A 20,517-nucleotide genomic window follows, 5' to 3' on the forward strand; every position below is an offset into this window, starting at 1 on the left:
TGTATATACACTACCGTTCAAAAGTTTGGGGTCACATTGAAATGTCCTTATTTTTGAAGGAAAAGCACTGTACTTTTCAATGAAGATAACTTTAAACTAGTCTTAACTTTAAAGAAATACACTCTATACATTGCTAATGTGGTAAATGACTATTCTAGCTGCAAATGTCTGGTTTTTGGTGCAATATCTACATAGGTGTATAGAGGCCCATTTTCAGCAACTATCACTCCAGTGTTCTAATGGTACAATGTGTTTGCTCATTGGCTCAGAAGGCTAATTGATGATTAGAAAACTCTTGTGTAATCATGTTCACACATCTGAAAACAGTTTAGCTCGTTACAGAAGCTACAAAACTGACCTTCCTTTGAGCAGATTGAGTTCCTGGAGCATCACATTTGTGGGGTCAATTAAACGCTCAAAATGGCCAGAAAAAGAGAACTTTCATCTGAAACTCGACAGTCTATTCTTGTTCTTAGAAATGAAGGCTATTCCACAAAATTGTTTGGGTGAACCCAAACTTTTGAACGGTAGTGTATGTACAAAACAAGTGAAGTTGGCACGTAATTCGTAAATAAAAACAGAATACAATGATTTACAAATCCTTTTCAACTTATATTCAATTGAATAAACTGCAAAAACAAGATATTGAATGTTCGAACAGAGAAACTTAATTTTTTTTGCAAATAATCATTATGTAAATGTCATTATTGGCTATTTTAACAAAACATCTTAGGGTACATTAAACATATGTTTCTTATTTCAAGTTTGTCCTTAAGTAAAATAGTGAACATAAAAGACAACTTGTCTTTTATTAGTAAGTAAACAAACAAAGACTCCTAATTTACTTATCCAGTAACATATTGTGTCATTTTCCATTTTATTATTTTGTCAAAATTGTTAAGGACAAGTGGTACAAAATTAATTATTAGTCTCCTTGTTCATTTACTGTTAATATCTGGTTATTTTCTGTTTCAACATGTTCTTTCTACACTTCTGTTAAAATGTAATAATCACTTGTTCTTCTGTTGTTTGATTCTTTACATTAGTTTAGGATGATACCACAAATTTGGGTATCAATCCGATACCAAGTCGTTACAGGATCAGACATTGGTCATATTCAAAGTCCTCATGTGTCCAGGGACATATTTCCTGAGTTTATAAACATAATGTACATTTTTAAAAAACCAAAGAAAATTTTGTGATGCTAATAAATATCGATGTAATCATAGCAGTATAGACTAGATACGCTATTGTACCTGGTATCATTACAGTGGATGTTCGGTGTAGATCCACCAATGGCGTTTGTTTATATTGTAGCGTCCCGGAAGAGTTGGTGCTGCAGGGAATTCTGGGAATTTGTTCTGTAGTGTTTATGTTGTGTCGGTGCAAATATTCTTCCAAAATGTGTTTGTTTTTGTTGTTTAGTGTGCTTTCACTATATGTCACATGTTTATGACAGTGTTGGCGTTGTTCATACGGCCACCCTTAGTGTGATATGTATGCCCTTCATTCACATGTGATTAGTGTGTTCAATGTCAATGTCTTAATAATTTATGGTCGGACGAAGTGAAATCTTGTCTTGACTTTGGTAACTTTAGACCAGTTGAAACGCATCCAATGTTATGTGCCCGGGGTGTTGTGGTGTGTAGTGAAGTATGTATAGCTACCACAGGGATGATACTTTAAATAAATGTAAATTACTAGTAGCCATGGAGACAAGGATCAGTGATTTAGAAGTAGTTGTAACACTGCGGATAGATATTAGCCGCTAGCTAACTAGCTAGCCATGTCTTAAAGCACCTCTTCCTGAGGTTGTTTCTGTGTTATAACTTCACCTTTATCTTTAGTTTTTAAGCCAAAATTCGTCCGTTCTCCCTTTTCTGTCTACACACTGTGTCTGTTTGTAAATACTCCATGATTGTACATTGGCGAACATGCTCGTCTGCATAACACGACGTGACGACGGGTGAGGGACCAGTACTCTTTAGAGGCGGTATAGTACCGAATATGATTCATTAGTATTGCGGTACTATACTAATACCAGTATACCGTACAACCCTAATATTAGGGCTGTGAATCTTTGGGTGTCCCACGATTCGATTCAATATCGATTCTTGGGGTCACGATTCGATTCAAAATCGATTTTTTTTTTTCAATTCAACACGATTGTCGATTCAAAAACAATTTTTTTCCCAATTCAAAACAATTCTCTATTCATTCAATACATAGGCTTTCAGCAGGATCTACCCCAGTCTGCTGACATGCAAGCAGAGTAGTGGATTTTTGTAAAAAGCGTTTATAATTGTAAAGGACAATGTTTTATCAACTGATTGCAATAATGTACATTTGTTTTAACTATTACACGAACCAATGACCATATGACTTATTTTATCTTTGTGAAAATATTGGACACAGTGTGTTGTCAAGCTTATGAGATGCGATGCAAGTGTAAGCCACTGTGACAATATTGTTTTTTTGTTTAGTTTTTTATAAATGTCTAAGGATAATGTCAATGAGGGATTTTTAATCACTGCTATGATGAAATTGTAACTAATATTGATACTGTTGTTGATAATATTCATTTTTGTTTCACTACTTTTGGTTTGTTCTGTGTCGTGTTTGTGTCTCCTCTCATTGCTCTGTTTATTGCAGTTCTGAGTGTTGCTGGGATTGGTTTTGGAATTGGATTGCATTGCTATGGTATTGCTGTGTATTGTTTTGTTGGATTGATTAATTAAAACAAATAAATAAAATAAAATTTTAAATAATTAAAAAAAAAACAAAAAAAACAATTTTTTTAAAAATGAGAATCGATTCTGAATCGCACAACGTGAGAATCTCGATTCGAATTCGAATCGATTTTTTTCCCACACCCCTAATATATATATATATATATATATATATATATATATATATATATATATATATATATATATATATATATATATATATATATATATATATATATATGTGTATATGTATATACACTACCGTTCAAAAGTTTGGGGTCACCCAAACAATTTTGTGGAATAGCCTTCATTTCTAAGAACAAGAATAGACTGTAGAGTTTCAGATGAAAGTTCTCTTTTTCTGGCCATTTTGAGCGTTTAATTGACCCCACAAATGTGATGCTCCAGAAACTCAATCTGCTCAAAGGAAGGTCAGTTTTGTAGCTTCTGTAACGAGCTAAACTGTTTTCAGATGTGTGAACATGATTGCACAAGGGTTTTCTAATCATCAATTAGCCTTCTGAGCCAATGAGCAAACACATTGTACCATTAGAACACTGGAGTGATAGTTGCTGGAAATGGGCCTCTATACACCTATGTAGATATTGCACCAAAAACCAGACATTTGCAGCTAGAATAGTCATTTACCACATTAGCAATGTATAGAGTGTATTTCTTTAAAGTTAAGACTAGTTTAAAGTTATCTTCATTGAAAAGTACGGTGCTTTTCCTCCAAAAATAAGGACATTTCAATGTGACCCCAAACTTTTGAACGGTAGTGTATATATATGTATATATATATATATATATATATATATATATATATATATATATATATATATATATATATATATATATATATATATATATATATATATATATATATATATATATATATATATATATATATATATATATATATATACTAGGGCTGCAACAACTAATCGATTAAATAGATTAAAATCGATTATAAAAATAGTTGCCAATTAATTTAGTCATCGATTCGTTGGATCTATGCTATGCGCATGCGCAGAGGCTTTAAAAAAAAAAAAAAAATATATATATATATATATATATATATATATATATATATATATATATATATATATATATATATATATATATATATATATATATATATATATATATAAATAAACCTTTATTTATAAACTGCAACATGTACAAACAGCTGAGAAACAATAATCAAAATAAGTATGGTGCCAGTATGCTGTTTTTTTTCAATAAAATACTGGAAAGGATAGAAATGTAGTTTGTCTCTTTTATCCGATTATTAATCGATTAATCGAATTAATAATCGACAGATTAATCGATTATCAAATTAATCGTTAGTTGCAGCCCTAATATATATGTGTATATATGTTTTTGTTCACATGTTTAATAGAATTACGAACATGTTTAACACACATAGATTCCCTTCTTTCATGAAGACAAGAATATAAGTTAGTGTATTACCTTATTCTGATGACTTGTATTTATTGGAATCAGACAAGATTGCTGATAAGCTTCACAACTTCGAATTTACATGACAATGGAAAAAGATGGGGGGAAAATATATATTTTGTTTGAATATGATTTCTGTCGGACGACAAACATGACACAAACATTTTTAATTGTTAGAAATAGTCCACTCTTTTAATATGTTTGTGTTTATGCTTCACAGGTGAGAGTATTTGGCGAGCGCCGTTTTGTCTTACTAATTTTGGCGGTTCATGAACGCACCATAGTTGTGTGGCTTGTGACGCAGCAGTTTGTTTACATCAGGTGCGCCCATTAGATGGATCGCGAGCTACAGGGTCTATCGGGGAGGGTGTGTCACTTGAGTGCGAAGCATAAAAAAAAAAGTAGACCTAAAATCAATCTTTACTACAACGTGACTTTTATCATTTGGTTGACATTCACGGCAGGATATTGTGCAATGATGCTGGCCGCTGTGAGCTTAGTATGAAGAACAAAAAAAAACGACCATCTGGAACGCGAGAAGCACTTTTTAATTCAACAGACTCTTTCTCCGTACCGGCTGTCAAAAGTGTAAAGACCGACCGCACAGTTCTTGTCTTCACAATAAAAGCACTGCTTCATCCAGCTTGCGCTAGCAAAATAAAAGTCTCAGAAAACTAGCTCATAGAAGCTAGCGAGCTACAGTCAACTCCAATGTATTTCTTATAAAGGTTATAAAAACATGTATAAAAGCAGGATGGATAAAAAGCTAAAAACAAGCACTTTCAAGTGGTGTTGGAAAGACAGGAGGACATTTTTTCAATTCACAATGGATACATTTTTGAAAAAGCTCCAGGGAGCCACTAGGGCGGCGCTAAAGAGTGGCATGCGGTTCTAGAGCCGCAGTTTGCGTACCCCTGAATTAAGGGCACTTAGTGCGTATGCCTAGCTTGTGTGCTATTGTGTGCTTTATTGTTGTGTAGCTGCTAGTTCCGTGACCCTATAGCCTACCATGTTTACCTTTTGACTTGACTAAAATACAAAACCCAAAACCAGTGAAGTTGGCACATTGTGTAATTTGTAAATAAAAACAATACAATGATTTGCTAATCCTTTTCAACTTATATTTAATTGAATAGACTGCAAAGACAAGATATTTAATGTTCGAAGTGAGAAATAAAACATTTTTTTTGCAAATAATCATTGACTTAGAATTTAATGGCAGCAACACATTGCAAAAAATTTTGCACAGAGGCATTTTTACTACTGTGTTACATGGCCTTTCCTTTTAACGCCACTCAGTAAACGTTTGGGAACTGGGGAGACCAATTTTTTAAGCTTTTCAGGTGGAATTCTTTCCCATTCTTGCTTGATGTACAGCTTAAGTTGTTCAACAGTCCAGGGTCTCTGTTGTGGTATTTTAGGCTTCATAATGCGACACACATTTTCATTGAAGACAGGTCTGGACTACAGGCTTTCCAGTCTAGTACCCACACTCTTTTACTATGAAGCCACGCTGTTGTAACACGTGGCTTGGCATTGTCTTGCTGAAATAAGCAGGGGCGTCCATGAAAACGACGTTGCATGCAGTCCATCTTAGATGAGCTCGGGTCCAGCGAAGCCGGCTGCGTTTCTGGGTGTTGTTGATAAATGGCTTTCGCTTTGTATTGTAGAGTTTTAACTTGCCCTTAAAGATGTAGCGACAAACTGTAGTTACTGACAGTGGTTTTCTGAAGTGTCCCTGAGCCCATGTGGTGATATCCTTTACACACTGATGTCGGTTTTTGATTCAGTACCTCCTGAGGGATCGAAGGTCACAGGCATTCAATGTTGGTTTTCAGGCTTGCCGCTTACGTGCAGTGATTTCTCCAGATTCTCTGAACCTTTTGATGATATTACGGACCGTAGATGGTGAAATCCCTAAATTCCTTGCAATAGTTTGTTGACAAATGTTGTTCTTAAACTGTTCGACAATTTGCTCACGCATTTGTTCGCAAAGTGGTGACCCTCGCCCCATCTTTGTTTGTGAATGACTGAGCATTTCATGGAAGCTGCTTTTATACCCAATCATGGCACCCACCTGTTCCCAATTAGCCTGTTCACCTGTGGGATGTTCCAAATATGTGTTGTTTGAGCATTCCTCAACTTTCTCAGTCTTTTTTTTCCACTTGTGTCAGCTTTTTTGAAACTTGTTGCAGGCATCAAATTCCAAATGAGCTAATAGTTACAAAAATAACAAAGTTTACCAGTTCAAACGTTAAGTATCTTGTCTTTGCGGTCTATTCAATTGATTATAGGTTGAAAAGGATTTGCAAATCATTGTATTTTGTTTTTATTTAGGATTTACACAACATGCCAACTTCACTGGTTTTGGGTTTTGTACAATAAAAGACAAACCCTGTGTGTTTATGGGAGGACATTTAGGTGTTAACTGGCTGTCCAGCTTTGCACAACTATTTGTATCTAAGCTTATATCGGACATTTTACATGCAAGCTAATGTCATCCGGTACTCATATCGCACCAACAGCAGTATCAGATCTCGACCTGTCAATTATTTTTCACTGCAAACATGTTTTAGTCTCAAAAAACAGCAAGTACTCATATTTTGTAAATAATCTTTGACTAGTGTTTCTTTTCTTATTTTTTTACAGTAGATCCTTAAAACATCAGCTTACTTTTTTAATATGAGTATCAATCTTTAGTTAGTCAAATGTTGGTCGAAAATATGTATCATTCCTTTTTAGGTTTTTCAATTGTGCCACTCACTTTCTTCATATTCCTGTATTTATGTTCCTTTAACTTGTTCTATGTCTTTCATCTTCTTCCTTGCTCCTCTCCTTCTGATGCTTACTCCTTCTGTCAGCCGCCATAGCAGCTTATTCAAACCCTCTGACCTCTGACCCTGTCCAAATGATGCATTCAGGCCCGGCCATGGGAATATTTTCAGGTATAATGCAAGTGTGCGTCAGAAGGGAACAAATTATCAGTAATTAATGGCACAGATGCATCAACAAGGTATTGAGCAAAGGGTGTGAAAAATTATGTATATGTGATTTTTCTTAGCTTTAATACATTTGCAAAATGAAAAATGGGGTATTGTCTGTAGAATTTTGTGGACAAAAATGAATTTATTTTATGCTGCAATAATAGGATAATAATAATAGGACCCAATCCAAACAACTTTTCCCACTCATGGTGTTAATTAACTATAACCAACGAATAAAGTCACCACACAGTGGCACATAACACACCTCCTACTCATTGAACTTTGTGGACATTATAAAAAACGTATATATAATTTAAAAGTACACATGTATTAATCCCTTGCAGTGCATGATGGGTGATATGCAAAACGCTCTCTCCACACTTCCCCATGTGTGGCACATTTTAGCTGCTTGATACTTCTGTGTGATTACAAAACTAAAAGGGAAATGCATTTTTGGGGGAATTAGAAATACGTAAATATTAAATGTTATTATAAATATGCCCATTACTACATTACATATATACTTACATCATGTATATAAAGCCACAATGGAGGTGTTTGAATGTTATTTTTAAGGGCTTGGTAGGCAGAATTGCGCAGCTCCCATTGTAAGCGGACTTTTGATCGCATTTATTTATTATTCAGAATGCAAACAAAAATAATCAATGAATCAATCAATCAATGTTTATTTATATAGCCCTAAATCACAAGTGTCTCAAAAGAGCCCACATAAGGGCAAGGAAAAACTCACAACCCCAATGGGACGTCGATGTGAATGACTGTGAGAAACCTTGGAGAGGACCGCATATTTTTAACATGCCTCAAAACAGCAGCTTGGAATTTCGGACATGCTCTCCCTGAGAAAGCATGAGGAGGTTGAGAACTCTGCAAGCACTAACCCCTTGCAGAGTTAGTGCTGCAAGGGTTCTGGGCATTTGTTCTGTTGTGTTTATGTTGTGTTAAGGTGCGGATGTTTTCCCGAAATGTGTTTGTCATTCTTGTTTGGTGTGGGTTCACAGTGTGGCGCGTATTTGTAACAGTGTTAAAGTTGTTTATACGGTCACCCTCAGTGTGACCTGTACGGCTGTTGACCAAGTATGCTTTGCATTCACTTGTGTGTGTGAAAAGCCGTAGATATTATGTGACTTGGCCGGCACGCAAAGGCAGTGCTTTTAAGGTCTATTGGCGCTCTGTTATTCTCCCTACGTCCGTGTACACAGTGCGTTTTAAAAAGTCATACATTTTACTTTTTGAAACCGATACCGATAATTTTGAAACAGATGCCGATAATTTCCGATATTACATTTTAAAGCATTTATCGGCTGATAATATCGGCAGTCCGATATTATCGGACATCTCTAATTGTGAACGATTGGCAAAATTAATAAAGTGCAGTTCCCCTTTAAGGAGTTGAAACAAGGTATGAGTCGAACTTTCACATACTCTTTATATTCAATGTTTTATCGTTTATACTTTATATTGCATTGTTCTCACAGACTGGTGTGGGGGAGGGGGGCTGTTAAAATTGAAGTAATTGAAGTTGTGTGTTGTTCAGTCTGTTATAGCTTGCTTTTGTCAATGCAAACTAAAGTGTTATTTTGGGACAAATAATTGTTGTCACGTCACAATCAACGTTCTGCTGTGGGACAAAAAAGTGTCGTAATGTGTGTGTTTTTGTATACATGTCCGTGTGCGTGTGTATTGGCGATTACCCTAAAAAATATGGCTTTACCGCAGTTTGCACTATATTTTTTACATGTTTGGCAAACTTCAATTTGGTATGCAATTAATATGCAGATTTAAAGCACTAGAGCAGTGGTTCTTAACCTTGTTTGAGGTACCAAACCCCACCAGTTTAATATTAATATGTGCATTCACCGAACCCTTCTTTAGTGAAAAATTTAACTTTTTAAAAAAATTCAAGACAAAGTTATGTTTTTTTACTGGTGCACAAAATGAACGGTTCAAAGAACAAAACCAACACAGTGCATAAACTCACAACAAATTACACACCTGCAAATCAGATGGAAAATTAGAGGGAACATTGTTTGGGGGTATCCATAGTACGCCGATAGGGAGAAGTTTTTATTTACAAGATGAGTCGGGTGTGTCTTGACCTCCGCGGCGGAGGCTCCACCGAACCCCTGGGGCCGACTCACCGAACCCAGGTTAAGAACCACTGTTCTAGAGTATTAATTAGTAGCCAACGAGAAGGTATATTTTCGATGTGACGGATTGTTAAGGTCACAACAGCGGAAGTATGCAGTAGGGGCGGGGCTACAGGATAGAGGTACCAAATGGTAAATTTTTTCTGAATTCTTTGCATGCATGTTATAGAATTTTACAAGGACATGGTAGAAGAATGTGAAACTGTAAATATGTAACTCTCAATTACCTTGTTATTTATTTTATTAATTATTGTTGTTTTGTTTTGGTTTCTTCTTTTTTTTTTTTTTTAACATGTCCGGAAAAATATATTTACAATACAATACAATATCTACAATACGATAATAATAATGTTCGTAAATGATATACTAAAAATCTTTTTTTTAAATTCTGTGTTACATTACATGTCAGTGTCACAAAGCCAGGCCAGAGGTTGTTGGTAGATGAGAATACATCTAAAGGTAAAATATAGCGTAGAAATGCACCCAATTGGAGGAAACATAGTCTTAATTTTCAAAATTGTCTTTCAAGGTGTGCATGGCAACACTTTGTGTTGATAGAAATTTTCCCATTTTCTTCCGCTATTTTCCGGAACCTGCCATCCTTTTATATTAAAGCTTACCTTGCACTGAACAGGAAGTCACAATTTAAATATTATGTTGCTGCTCAGTGAAGTTAACAGCACATATCAACATAAACGGAACATTTTTCATTGAAATGACCTGTTTGACTCTCGCATTGTCGACGTACAGTATGTTCATATCAGCATGGCTGAAACAACACATGCAATGTTGACATTTGCACGTCATTATGTGCTCTGCATTAAACATTATGTAATATATGTTCTTTGTCAGGTTTCTGCCAGCCTGCAGGATTAGGAGCCAACATGGAAGTGGGGACAACTCTTCTCCCAGCAGCCAAGCCTCCAAGTATCGCTGATCCTCTGCAACCATCGTCAGGGTCAGACGCCCCAAAAATGTCCAACAGCCCCATGCTGCCTGAACCCCAAGCCCCTCGCAGCCCTTTGGACCTGTCAGCAGGTAACACATGTTGATGAAGTGACATTATAGAACTCTTCTCACTCAATGCGTCGTCTCACAACAGCTGTGACTAAGATTCCTTTTTCCTCGGTTACAGCTGTGACTGATACTTCCTTGATTTCATTTACTTTTGTGCCATCTTTGTATGATAATGATGCATCAAACGATACTGAAGCATTGATACATTATGAAACACAAGGAGTGATACTGTGTCTCTACTGGGGTTCAATTCCCACCCTCTGGTTAGCGCCTTGCATGGCAGCTCCCGCCATCAGTGTGTGAATGTGTGTGTGAATGGGTAAATGTGGAAATAGTGTCAAAGCGCTTTGAGTACCTTGAAGGTAGAAAAGCGCTATACAAGTATAACCCATTTATCATTTATTTATCTCGATGTGTGTATCACTTTAAGAAAAAAAAACATGACCGATGCAATTGTTGTTATTTGACAGGGAGGGATCAAACTGTTAAATGTATCAGACTAAAAAGTGACAACTTGTACTAAATGAAACAAGAGCGGCGTCTTGTGTTTGACATTGGTTTTCATCACCATCATTGGTGTCAATGGAACTAAAAAGGGAAAGATCATTTTGATCTGATGTTGCCAAATATTGTTGATAAATATTCTTCTTTTCCTGTTAACTATTTCAAAGTCAGTCAATAAGTCAAAGTTTATTTATAAAGCCCTTAATCACAAATGTCTCAAAGGGCTGCACAAACCACATGGACATCCTCTGCTCTGATCCCACATCTGGGCAGGAAAAAACTCAACCCAATGAGAAACCTTGGGAGGGACCGCAGATGTGTGGACCCGTGCAATGGATGCCGAGTGGGTACAGTTAATAATGTGAGAGTCCAGTCCGGAGGGACGCCAGCAGGGGGGATCCTCTTGCATGTAGACAAGTCGGAGCGCAGGATGCATATAGGAGTGGTCCACCCCTTGATTGATTGATTGAGACTTTTATTAGTAGATTGCACAGTACAGTACATATTCCGTACAATTGACCACTAAATGGTAACACCCCAATAAGTTTTTCAACTTGTTTAAGTCAGGGTCCACGTTAATCAATTCATGGTAACTTGGAACAGCTCGTGCCTTCTCCGTGGAAACTAATCTGTGGTTACCTGGTATCCTCTCCATGTCGGAGATGGGGGCAGAGCAAAAAAGAGAGACAGCGGGACGGGACGGCGTGGCGTAGTGGGTAGAGCAACCGTGCCAGAAACCTGAGGGTTGCAGGTTCGCTCCCCGCCTCTTACCATCCAAAAAATCACTGCCGTTGTGTCCTTGGGCAGGACACTTCACCCTTTGCCCCCGGTGCCGCTCACACCGGTGAAATGAATGATGAATGAATGGTAGGTGGTGGTCGGAGGGGCCGTAGGCGCAAACTGGCAGCCTCGCTTCCGTCAGTCTACCCCAGGGCAGCTGTGGCTACAAATGTAGCTTACCACCACCAGGTGTGAATGAATGATGGGTTCCCACTTCTCTGTGAGCGCTTTGAGTATCTAACAATAGAAAAGCGCGATATAAAATCCAATCCATTATTATTATTATTATTATTATTATTATTATTATTATTATTATTATTATTATTATTACTTACAGCAGATCAACTGCTCTAAAAAAGGGTCTATTTAAAGGTTGTAGTATACAAATTAGTTTTAAAGTTAAAGGCCTACTGAAACCCACTACTACCGACCACGCAGTCTGATAGTTTATATATCAATGATGAAATCTTAACATTGCAACACATGTCAATACGGCCGGGTTAACTTATAGAGTGCAATTTTAAATTTCCCGCTAAACTTCCGGTTGAAAACGTCTATGTATGATGACGTATGCGCGTGACGTCAATCGTTGAAACGGAAGTATGCGGACACATTGAATCCTATACAAAAAGCTCTGTTTTCATCTCAAAATTCCACAGTATTCTGGACATCTGTGTTGGTGAATCTTTTGCAATTTGTTTAATAAACAATGAAGACTGCAAAGAAGAAAGTTGTAGGTGGGATTGGTGTATTAGCGGCGGACTACAGCAACACAACGAGGAGGATTTTGAGATGGATAGCAGACGCACTATCCGACGCTAGCCGCCGACCTCACCTTGACTTCCTCCGTCTCCGGGCCGCCGACCGCATCTGTGATCGGGTGAAGTCCTTTGTCGCGCCGTCGATCGCTGGAACGCAGGTGAGCACGGGTGTTGATGAGCAAATGAGGGCTGGCTGGCGTAGGTGGATAGCTAATGTTTTTAGCATAGCTCTGTGAGGTCCGGTTGCTAAGTTAGTTTCAATGGCGTCGTCAGCAACAGCATTGTTAAGCTTCGCCAAGCTGGAAAGCATTAACCGTGTAGTTACATGTCCATGGTTTAATAGTATTGTTGATCTTCTATCTATCCTTCCAGTCAGGGGTTTATTCATTTTGTTTCTATCTGCAGTTAAGCCCGATGTTATCACGTTAGCTCCGTAGCTAAAGTGCTTCGCCGATGTATTGTAGTGGAGATAAAAGTCACTGTTAGTGTCCATTTCGCGTTCTCGACTCTCATTTTCAAGAGGATATAGTATCCGAGGTGGTTTAAAATACAAATCTGTGATCCACAATAGAAAAAGGAGAGAGTGTGGAATCCAATGAGCCAGCTTGTACCTAAGTTACGGTCAGAGCGAAAAAAGATACGTCCTGCACTGCACTCTAGTCCTTCACTCTAACGTACCTCATCCACGAATCTTTCATCCTCGCTCAAATTAATGGGGTAATCGTCGCTTTCTCGGTCCGAATCGCTCTCGCTGTATTGTAAACAATGGGGAAATGTGAGGAGCCTTTCAACCTGTGATGTCACGCTACTTCCGGTACAGGCAAGGCTTTTTTTATCAGCGACCAAAAGTTGCAAACTTTATCGTCGATGTTCTCTACTAAATCCTTTCAGCAAAAATATGGCAATATCGCGAAATGATCAAGTATGACACATAGAATGGATCTGCTATCCCTGTTTAAATAAAAAAAATGTAATTTCAGTAGGCCTTTAAAGTTCTAACGATTCTAACACACAATGGGTGTGGTGAAATTTGTCCTCTGCATTTGACCCATCCCCATGTTCACCCCCTGGGAGGTGAGGGGAGAAGTGAGCAGCAGGGAGCGCCGCGCTCGGGAATAATTTGGTGATTTAACCCCCAATTCCAACCCTTGATGCTGAGTGCCAAGCAGGGAGGCAATGGGTCCCATTTTTTGTAGTCTTTGGTATGACTCGGCCGGGGTTTGAACTCACGAACTCCCAGTCTCAGGGTGGACACTCTAACCACAAGGCCACTGAGCTGGTTAAGATGGGACTTAAATGCTTCTACTGAGGTAGCATCTCTAACTGTTACCGGGAGGGCATTCCATAATATTGGAGCCTGAATAGAAAACGCTCTATAGCCCGCAGCTTTTTTTTGGGCTCTGGGAATCACTAATAAGCCAAAGTTCTTTGAACACAGATTTCTGGCCGGGAAATATGGTACACTACAATCGGCAAGATAGGCTGGAGCTAGACCGTGTAGTATTTTATACGTAAGTAGTAAAACCTTGAAGTCGCATCTTAAGTGCACAGGAAGCCAGTGCAGGTAAGCCAGTATAGGATTAATATGATCAAATTTCTTGTTCTTGTCAAAAGTCTAGCAGTCGCATTTTGTACCAACTGTAATCTTTTAATGCTAGACATAGGGAGACCCGAAAATAATACCTTACAGTAATCAAGACGAGACGTAACAAGTGCATGAATAATGATCTCAGCGTGGACAAAAATGGGACACATTTTAGCAAATATTACGGCTGTTTTAGTAACACTCTTAATGTGTTACCGAGATTTTTTACCGAGTCGCTGTATATAATTGTTTTGTTGTCAAATGTTAAGGTGGTGTTATTAAATAGTTGCTGGTGTCTAGCAGGACTGATAATTAACACTTTCTTAGCGTTGAGTTGCAAAAAGTTGCTGGACATCCAGTGTTTAATTTCATTAAGACACGCCTCCAGCTGACTACAATCCGGCGTGTTGGTCAGCTTTAGGGGCATGTAGAGTTGGCTGTCATCAACATGACAGTGAAAGCTAACACCGTATTAGCGTATGATGTCACCTAGTGGCAGCAAGTAGATGTTGAAGAGTGCAGGGTCAAGAACCAAACCCTGTGGAGCTCCGCACGTTACCTTGACATACTCACATTGTTATGGAAAACACACTGCATCCTGTCAGTAAGATAGGAGTTAAACCCAGACAAGGCTAAGTCTGACATACCAACACGTGTTTAAATTGGCTCATTGAGGTGAAACTTGTATAATTATTTTGTCACAATTACAAAACCCAAAACCAGTGAAGTTGGTTTACACGTTGTGTAAATCGTAAATACAAACAGAATACAATGATTTGTGGACGAGTCCACAGTTTAAATTTTTTTGTAGACGTCGTGTCCTCCGGACCAAAGAGGAAAAGAACCATCCGGACTGTTACAGGCGCAAAATTGAAAAGCCAGCATCTGTGATGGTGTAGGGGTGTATTAGTGCCCAAGACATGGGTAACTTACACATCTGTGAAGGCGCCATTAATGCTGAAAGGTACATACAGGTTTTGTAGCAACATATGTTGCCATCCAAGCAACGTTATCATGGACGCCCCTGCTTATTTCAGCAAGACGATGCCAAACCACGTGTTACAACAGCATGGCTTCATAGTAAAAGAGTGCGGGTACTAGACTGGCCTGCCTGTAGTCCAGACCTGTCTCCCATTGAAAATGTGTGGCGCATTATGAAGCCTAAAATACCACAACGGAGACCCCCGGACTGTTGAACAACTTAAGCTATACATCAAGCACGATTGGGAAAGAATTCCACCTGAAAAGGTTCACATTAAATATCTTGTCTTTGCAGTCTATTCAATTGAATATAAGTTGAAAAGGATTTGCAAGTCATTGTATTCTGTCTTTATTTACGATTTGCACAACATGCCTACTTCACTGGTTTTGGGTTTTGTATTTATTTTTAAAAAAAAACCTGAAACATTTATATTTGCTAATTATTATCTGTTGTGATGGAGACCAGCATGAAGAGCGTCAGTTTTGTCTCGCTAACAAATCCCATGAAAGCATTGAAAATATACTCACACCTGGTGACAAATCGCGAGGAGCTCCTCTTTGGCGCAGGTCTTCAAAAAGCATCCTGATAAAAACACACAATAGCGCCACATCCACCATATCAGCAGACTCTCAAATCGGTGGGAAATGCACTCACACACGTCAATATCCTTCGTCACTCTACTAAATGATTGAATATCCGTTCTCAGTTACTCCTCCACATTCACAGCCGGTGTCTCACATTGCACTTTTTTAATGGCCTTCACGGTTTCTGTTATATATTTAAAATTAGGGATGTCCGATAATGGCTTTTTGCCGATATCCGATATTCCGATATTGTCCAAGGCTTTAATTACCGATACCAATATCAACCGATACCGATATATACAGTCGTGGAATTAACACATTAGTATGCCTAATTTGGACAACCAGGTATGGTGAAGATAAAGTTTTTTTTTTTTTAATTATTAAAATAAAATAGGATAAATAAATTAAAAACATTTTCTTGAATAAAAAAGAAAGTAAAACAATATAAAAACAGTTACATAGAAACTAGTAATTAATGAAAATGAGTAAAATTAACTGTTAAATGTTAGTACTATTAGTGGACCAGCAGCACACACAATCATGTGTGCTTACGGACTGTATCCCTTGCAGACTGTATTGATATATATTGATATATAATGTAGGAACCAGAATATTAATAACAGAAAGAAACAACCCTTTTGTGTGAATGAGTGTAAATGGGGGAGGGAGGTGTTTTGGGTTGGTGCACTAATTGAAAGTGTATCTTGTGTTTTTTATGTTGATTTCATTTTTAAAAAAACGATACCGATTAAAAAAAAAAAAAAAGGATACCGATAATTTCCGATATTACAATTTGCAGGCCGATATTATCGGACATCTCTATTTAAAATTGTCAAAAAGTCTCAAGAAATAGTTTTTTGTGTTTAGCAAGGCAAGGCAACTTTATTTATATAGCACGTTTACAACAATTTTAAAATTGGACCAAAGTGCTTTACAGGTTAAAAAGCATAGAGCAAAAAAAACCAAGGAATATAAACAATGCATAAGCTAAACAAGCAAGAATGTGACTGACGTGATACGTAACAATAGTTACCTTACCGTACTATATACCCTGCAGTTCTGGGCTCCGGTGAAGCTTGACCTCAGTGCTGCAAGCTGTGCTTTTGGATCTTGCACTTTAGGCATTTTTGCAGGGAAATCCCTCTCCTAACTCCTTGTATCGGTTTTTTAAACGGCGCTCCAGATTCCCTTTCTTCGCCAACACCACCGTTGCATTGCAAATCAAACAAATAGATGTTGAATGAGAGTAAACATGAAAAATAATCTTCCTCCCATTCAGGGGGAAAATGGTCTTGGCTTGTTTGTGTGTGACCGCTCTGATCGCTACCTGCACGCTACTGTCATCTTCCTGTCATGCAAGTCACATGCTATCTAAGGTTAAACGTTATTTCCATCCATCCAGCCATTTTCTACCGCTTATTATAAATTACTAAAAAACAACGTTTAGTTTTTTCCCCCCTACACAACTCGCGGTCGACGGTCCACACCGCGATCAACTGGTATAGCACTCCTGCTGTAATGTGATGCATCATGGACTACTAATGTGAGAGTGATTTGCTGCACTGGAGGACATCACGCGGATCAGCTGTCTGTCTTCTTCTCCAGAGTTCCTTCTCTCGCACGCACACCAGCTCAGATCACATCTAATCATGCAGCTTGAGGTCCATTCAGACTTGATGCTGTCATGTGTAGGCTGTCCAACATCGCAATGGCCTCCGGTAACGCCTCAACATGTTGATGTATTTGTGTTTATCCAGAGCTTCCGCCTTGTCTCACTGAAACATTGCACGTTATATATCCATGTATGGATATTTATACATACATACTCTATATGTGTGTAGGTATATACAGTATATGTATGTAAATATACATGTATATATGTAAATATGTGCTTGTGTATGCATACATACACATATATATATATATATATATATATATATATATATATATATATATATATATATATATATATATATATATATATATATATATAACGTATTTTCCGCACTATAAGGTGCACGCACCTTCAATGAATGGCATATTTTAAAACTTTGTTCATATATAAGGCGCACCGCATTATAAGGCGCATAGAATAGAATGGTAAATGGGTCGTACTTGTATAGCGCTTTTCTACCTTTTTAAGGAACTCAAAGCGCTTTGAAACTATTTTCCACATTCACCCATTCACACACACACATTCACACACTTATGGCGGGAGCTGCCATGCACGGCGCTAACCAGGCCCATCAGGAGCAAGGGTGAAGTGTCTTGCTAAAGGACACAACGGACGTGACTAGGATGGTAGAAGGTGGGGTTTGAACCAGTAACCCTCAGATTGCTGGCACGGCCACTCTCCCAACTTCGCCACGCCGCTACAGTAGAGGCTGGTGTTACGTTATGCATCCATTAGATGGATCTGCGCTAAAGGGGAATGTCAACAAAACAGTCAGATGGGTCAGTCAAACTTTATTAATAGATTACAAACCAGCGTTCAGACAACTCTGTTCACTCCCAAAATGAATAAACAGCTGTTTTATTATTTTCCCCGAGGTAAAGTCAGTGACGTGGTGTTTTGTTTATCTTTTAACAACAGCAAGGTATAACATGTACTGCAACATTTATATCACATAGTGGAGGGGAACTTTTCCTCGATTCAATAAACACGTAAAAAACAGTCTGATACTTTTACGGTAAATCAAACGTTGCAATCACAATATAGTAACACTCGAAATCGTGCAAAGCAATAACAATATATCAATAAGTCAACGTTGCTCAAACGTTAATGTCACACAACACAACACACAAAATACACATGTAAAGTTTACTTTATGAAGTTATTCCTCATCCACGAATCCCTCAAATTCTTCTTCTTCAGTGTCCGAATTAAACAGTTGGGCGAATACGGCATCCAACATGCCCGCTGTTGCTCTATTCCCGTGTTCTACTACGTGACTGATCGCCTTCAGTTTAAAGGCCTACTGACATGAAATGTTTTTATTTAAACGGGGATAGCAGATCCATTCTATGTGTCATACTTGATCATTTCGCGATATTGCCATATTTTTGCCGAAAGGATTTAGTAGAGAACATCAACGATAAAGTTGCAACTTTTGGTCGCTGATAAAAAAAGCCTTGCCTGTACCGGAAGTAGCGTGACGTCAACAGTTGAAAGGCTCCTCACATTTTCCTATTGTTTTCAATGCAGCGAGAGCGATTCGGACCGAGAAAGCGACGATTACCCCATTAATTTGAGCAAGGATGAAAGATTCGTGGATGAGGAACGTGAGAGTGAAGGACTAGAATGCAGTGCAAGACATCTTTTTTCGCTCTGACCGTAACTTAGGTACAAGGTCTCATTGGATTCCACACTCTCTCCTTTTTCTATTGTGGATCACGGATTTGTATTTTAAACCACCTCGGATACTATATCCTCTTGAAAATGAGAGTCGAGAACCCAAAATGGACATTTACAGTGACTTTTATCTCCACGACAATACATCGGCGAAGCTCTTTAGCTACTGAGCTAACGTGATAGCATCGGGCTCAAATGCAGATAGAAACAAAAGAAATAAACCCCTGACTGGAAGGATAGACAGAAGATCAACAATACTATTAAACCATGGACATGTAACTACACGGTTAATGCTTTCCAGCCTGGCGAAGGTTAACAATGCTGTTGCTAACGACGCCATTGAAGCTAACTTAGCAACCGGACCTCACAGAGCTATGCTAAAAACATTAGCTATCCACCTACGCCAGCCAGCCCTCATCTGCTCATCAACACCCGTGCTCACCTGCGTTCCAGCGATCGACGGTGCGACGAAGGACTTCACCCGATCACAGATGCGGTCGGCGAGACGGAGGAAGTTAAGGTGAGTTCGCCGGCTAGCGCGTCTGCTATCCATCTCTGTCCTCCTGGTTATGTTGCTGTAGTCCGCCGCTAATACACCGATCCCACCTACAACTTTCTTCTTTGCAGTCTTCATTGTTCATTAAACAAATTGCAAAAGATTCACCAACACAGATGTCCAGAATACTGTGGAATTTTGAGATGAAAACAGAGTTTTTTGTATAGGATTCAATGTGTTTGCATACTTCCCGTTTCAACGATTGACGTCACGCGCATACGTCATCATACATAGACATTTTCAACCGGAAGTTTCGCGGGAAATTTTAAATTGCACTTTATAAGTTAACCCGGCCGTATTGGCATGTGTTGCAATGTTAAGATTTCATCATAGATATATAAACTATCAGACTGCGTGGTCGGTAGTAGTGGGTTTCAGTAGGCCTTTAAACTCTGCGTCGTAAGCGTGTCTCTTAATAGGAGCCAATTTTGGGGTCTTTACATAAACACACAAATGGAAATGAAACGGCACGCCTCGCGCAGTCATATATCCCAGCATGCACCGCACGCTTCTTCTTCTACGGTGAGCAGCTGCCGACTTCATTTTCCCCCGTAGAAGAAGCGCTTAGTAGAAGAAGGTCTCGTAGTTGCGAGACCTGTTGTGGCTCAGTATTGGTCCATATATAAGGTGCACCGGATTATTAGGCGCACTGTCAGCTTTTGAGAAAATTGGAGGTTTTTAGGTGCGCCTTTATAGTGCGGAAAATACGGTATTTGAAATGTCATCAGCTCGTGACATCATGTGTTTGGGACATTTTCAAAGGTGATTAGACATTTCAATATGATCACTCGGTTGCATATCCATCCATCCATTTTCTACCGCTTATTTCAGTTAAAATAGGGGTGTTCTTATCTGATATTGATATCAGATATCCGTCCAATACCAGCAAAAAAACAACCTTGTATGGGATTATATGAGCTTGCGTGTAAAATGTGTGATAGATTCTCCGTTACAAGCAGTCCTGCTGCGGGGTTACTTGTGCAAAGCTGGACAGTCAGTTAACATCTAAATGTCCTCCAATAAACACACAAGGTTGGTCGTTTATTGTATATTA

General features: G+C 38.4%; 1 protein-coding gene across 4 annotated transcripts in view; it reads left to right on the forward strand.

Moving 5' to 3' along the window:
• LOC133630153 (microtubule-associated protein 4) overlaps nucleotides 1-20,517 on the forward strand; it is a 240,221-nt gene that overhangs the window by 125,492 nt on the left and 94,212 nt on the right. For all 4 annotated transcript variants that reach the window (XM_062021524.1, XM_062021525.1, XM_062021527.1 and 1 more), the window contains one exon: nucleotides 10,195-10,380. In XM_062021524.1, coding sequence (XP_061877508.1) covers nucleotides 10,195-10,380 — 186 coding nt within the window. The remainder of the gene's footprint in view (nucleotides 1-10,194; nucleotides 10,381-20,517) is intronic.

This window comes from Entelurus aequoreus, linkage group LG15, assembly GCF_033978785.1.
Source record: "Entelurus aequoreus isolate RoL-2023_Sb linkage group LG15, RoL_Eaeq_v1.1, whole genome shotgun sequence".
NCBI lineage: Eukaryota > Metazoa > Chordata > Actinopteri > Syngnathiformes > Syngnathidae > Entelurus > Entelurus aequoreus.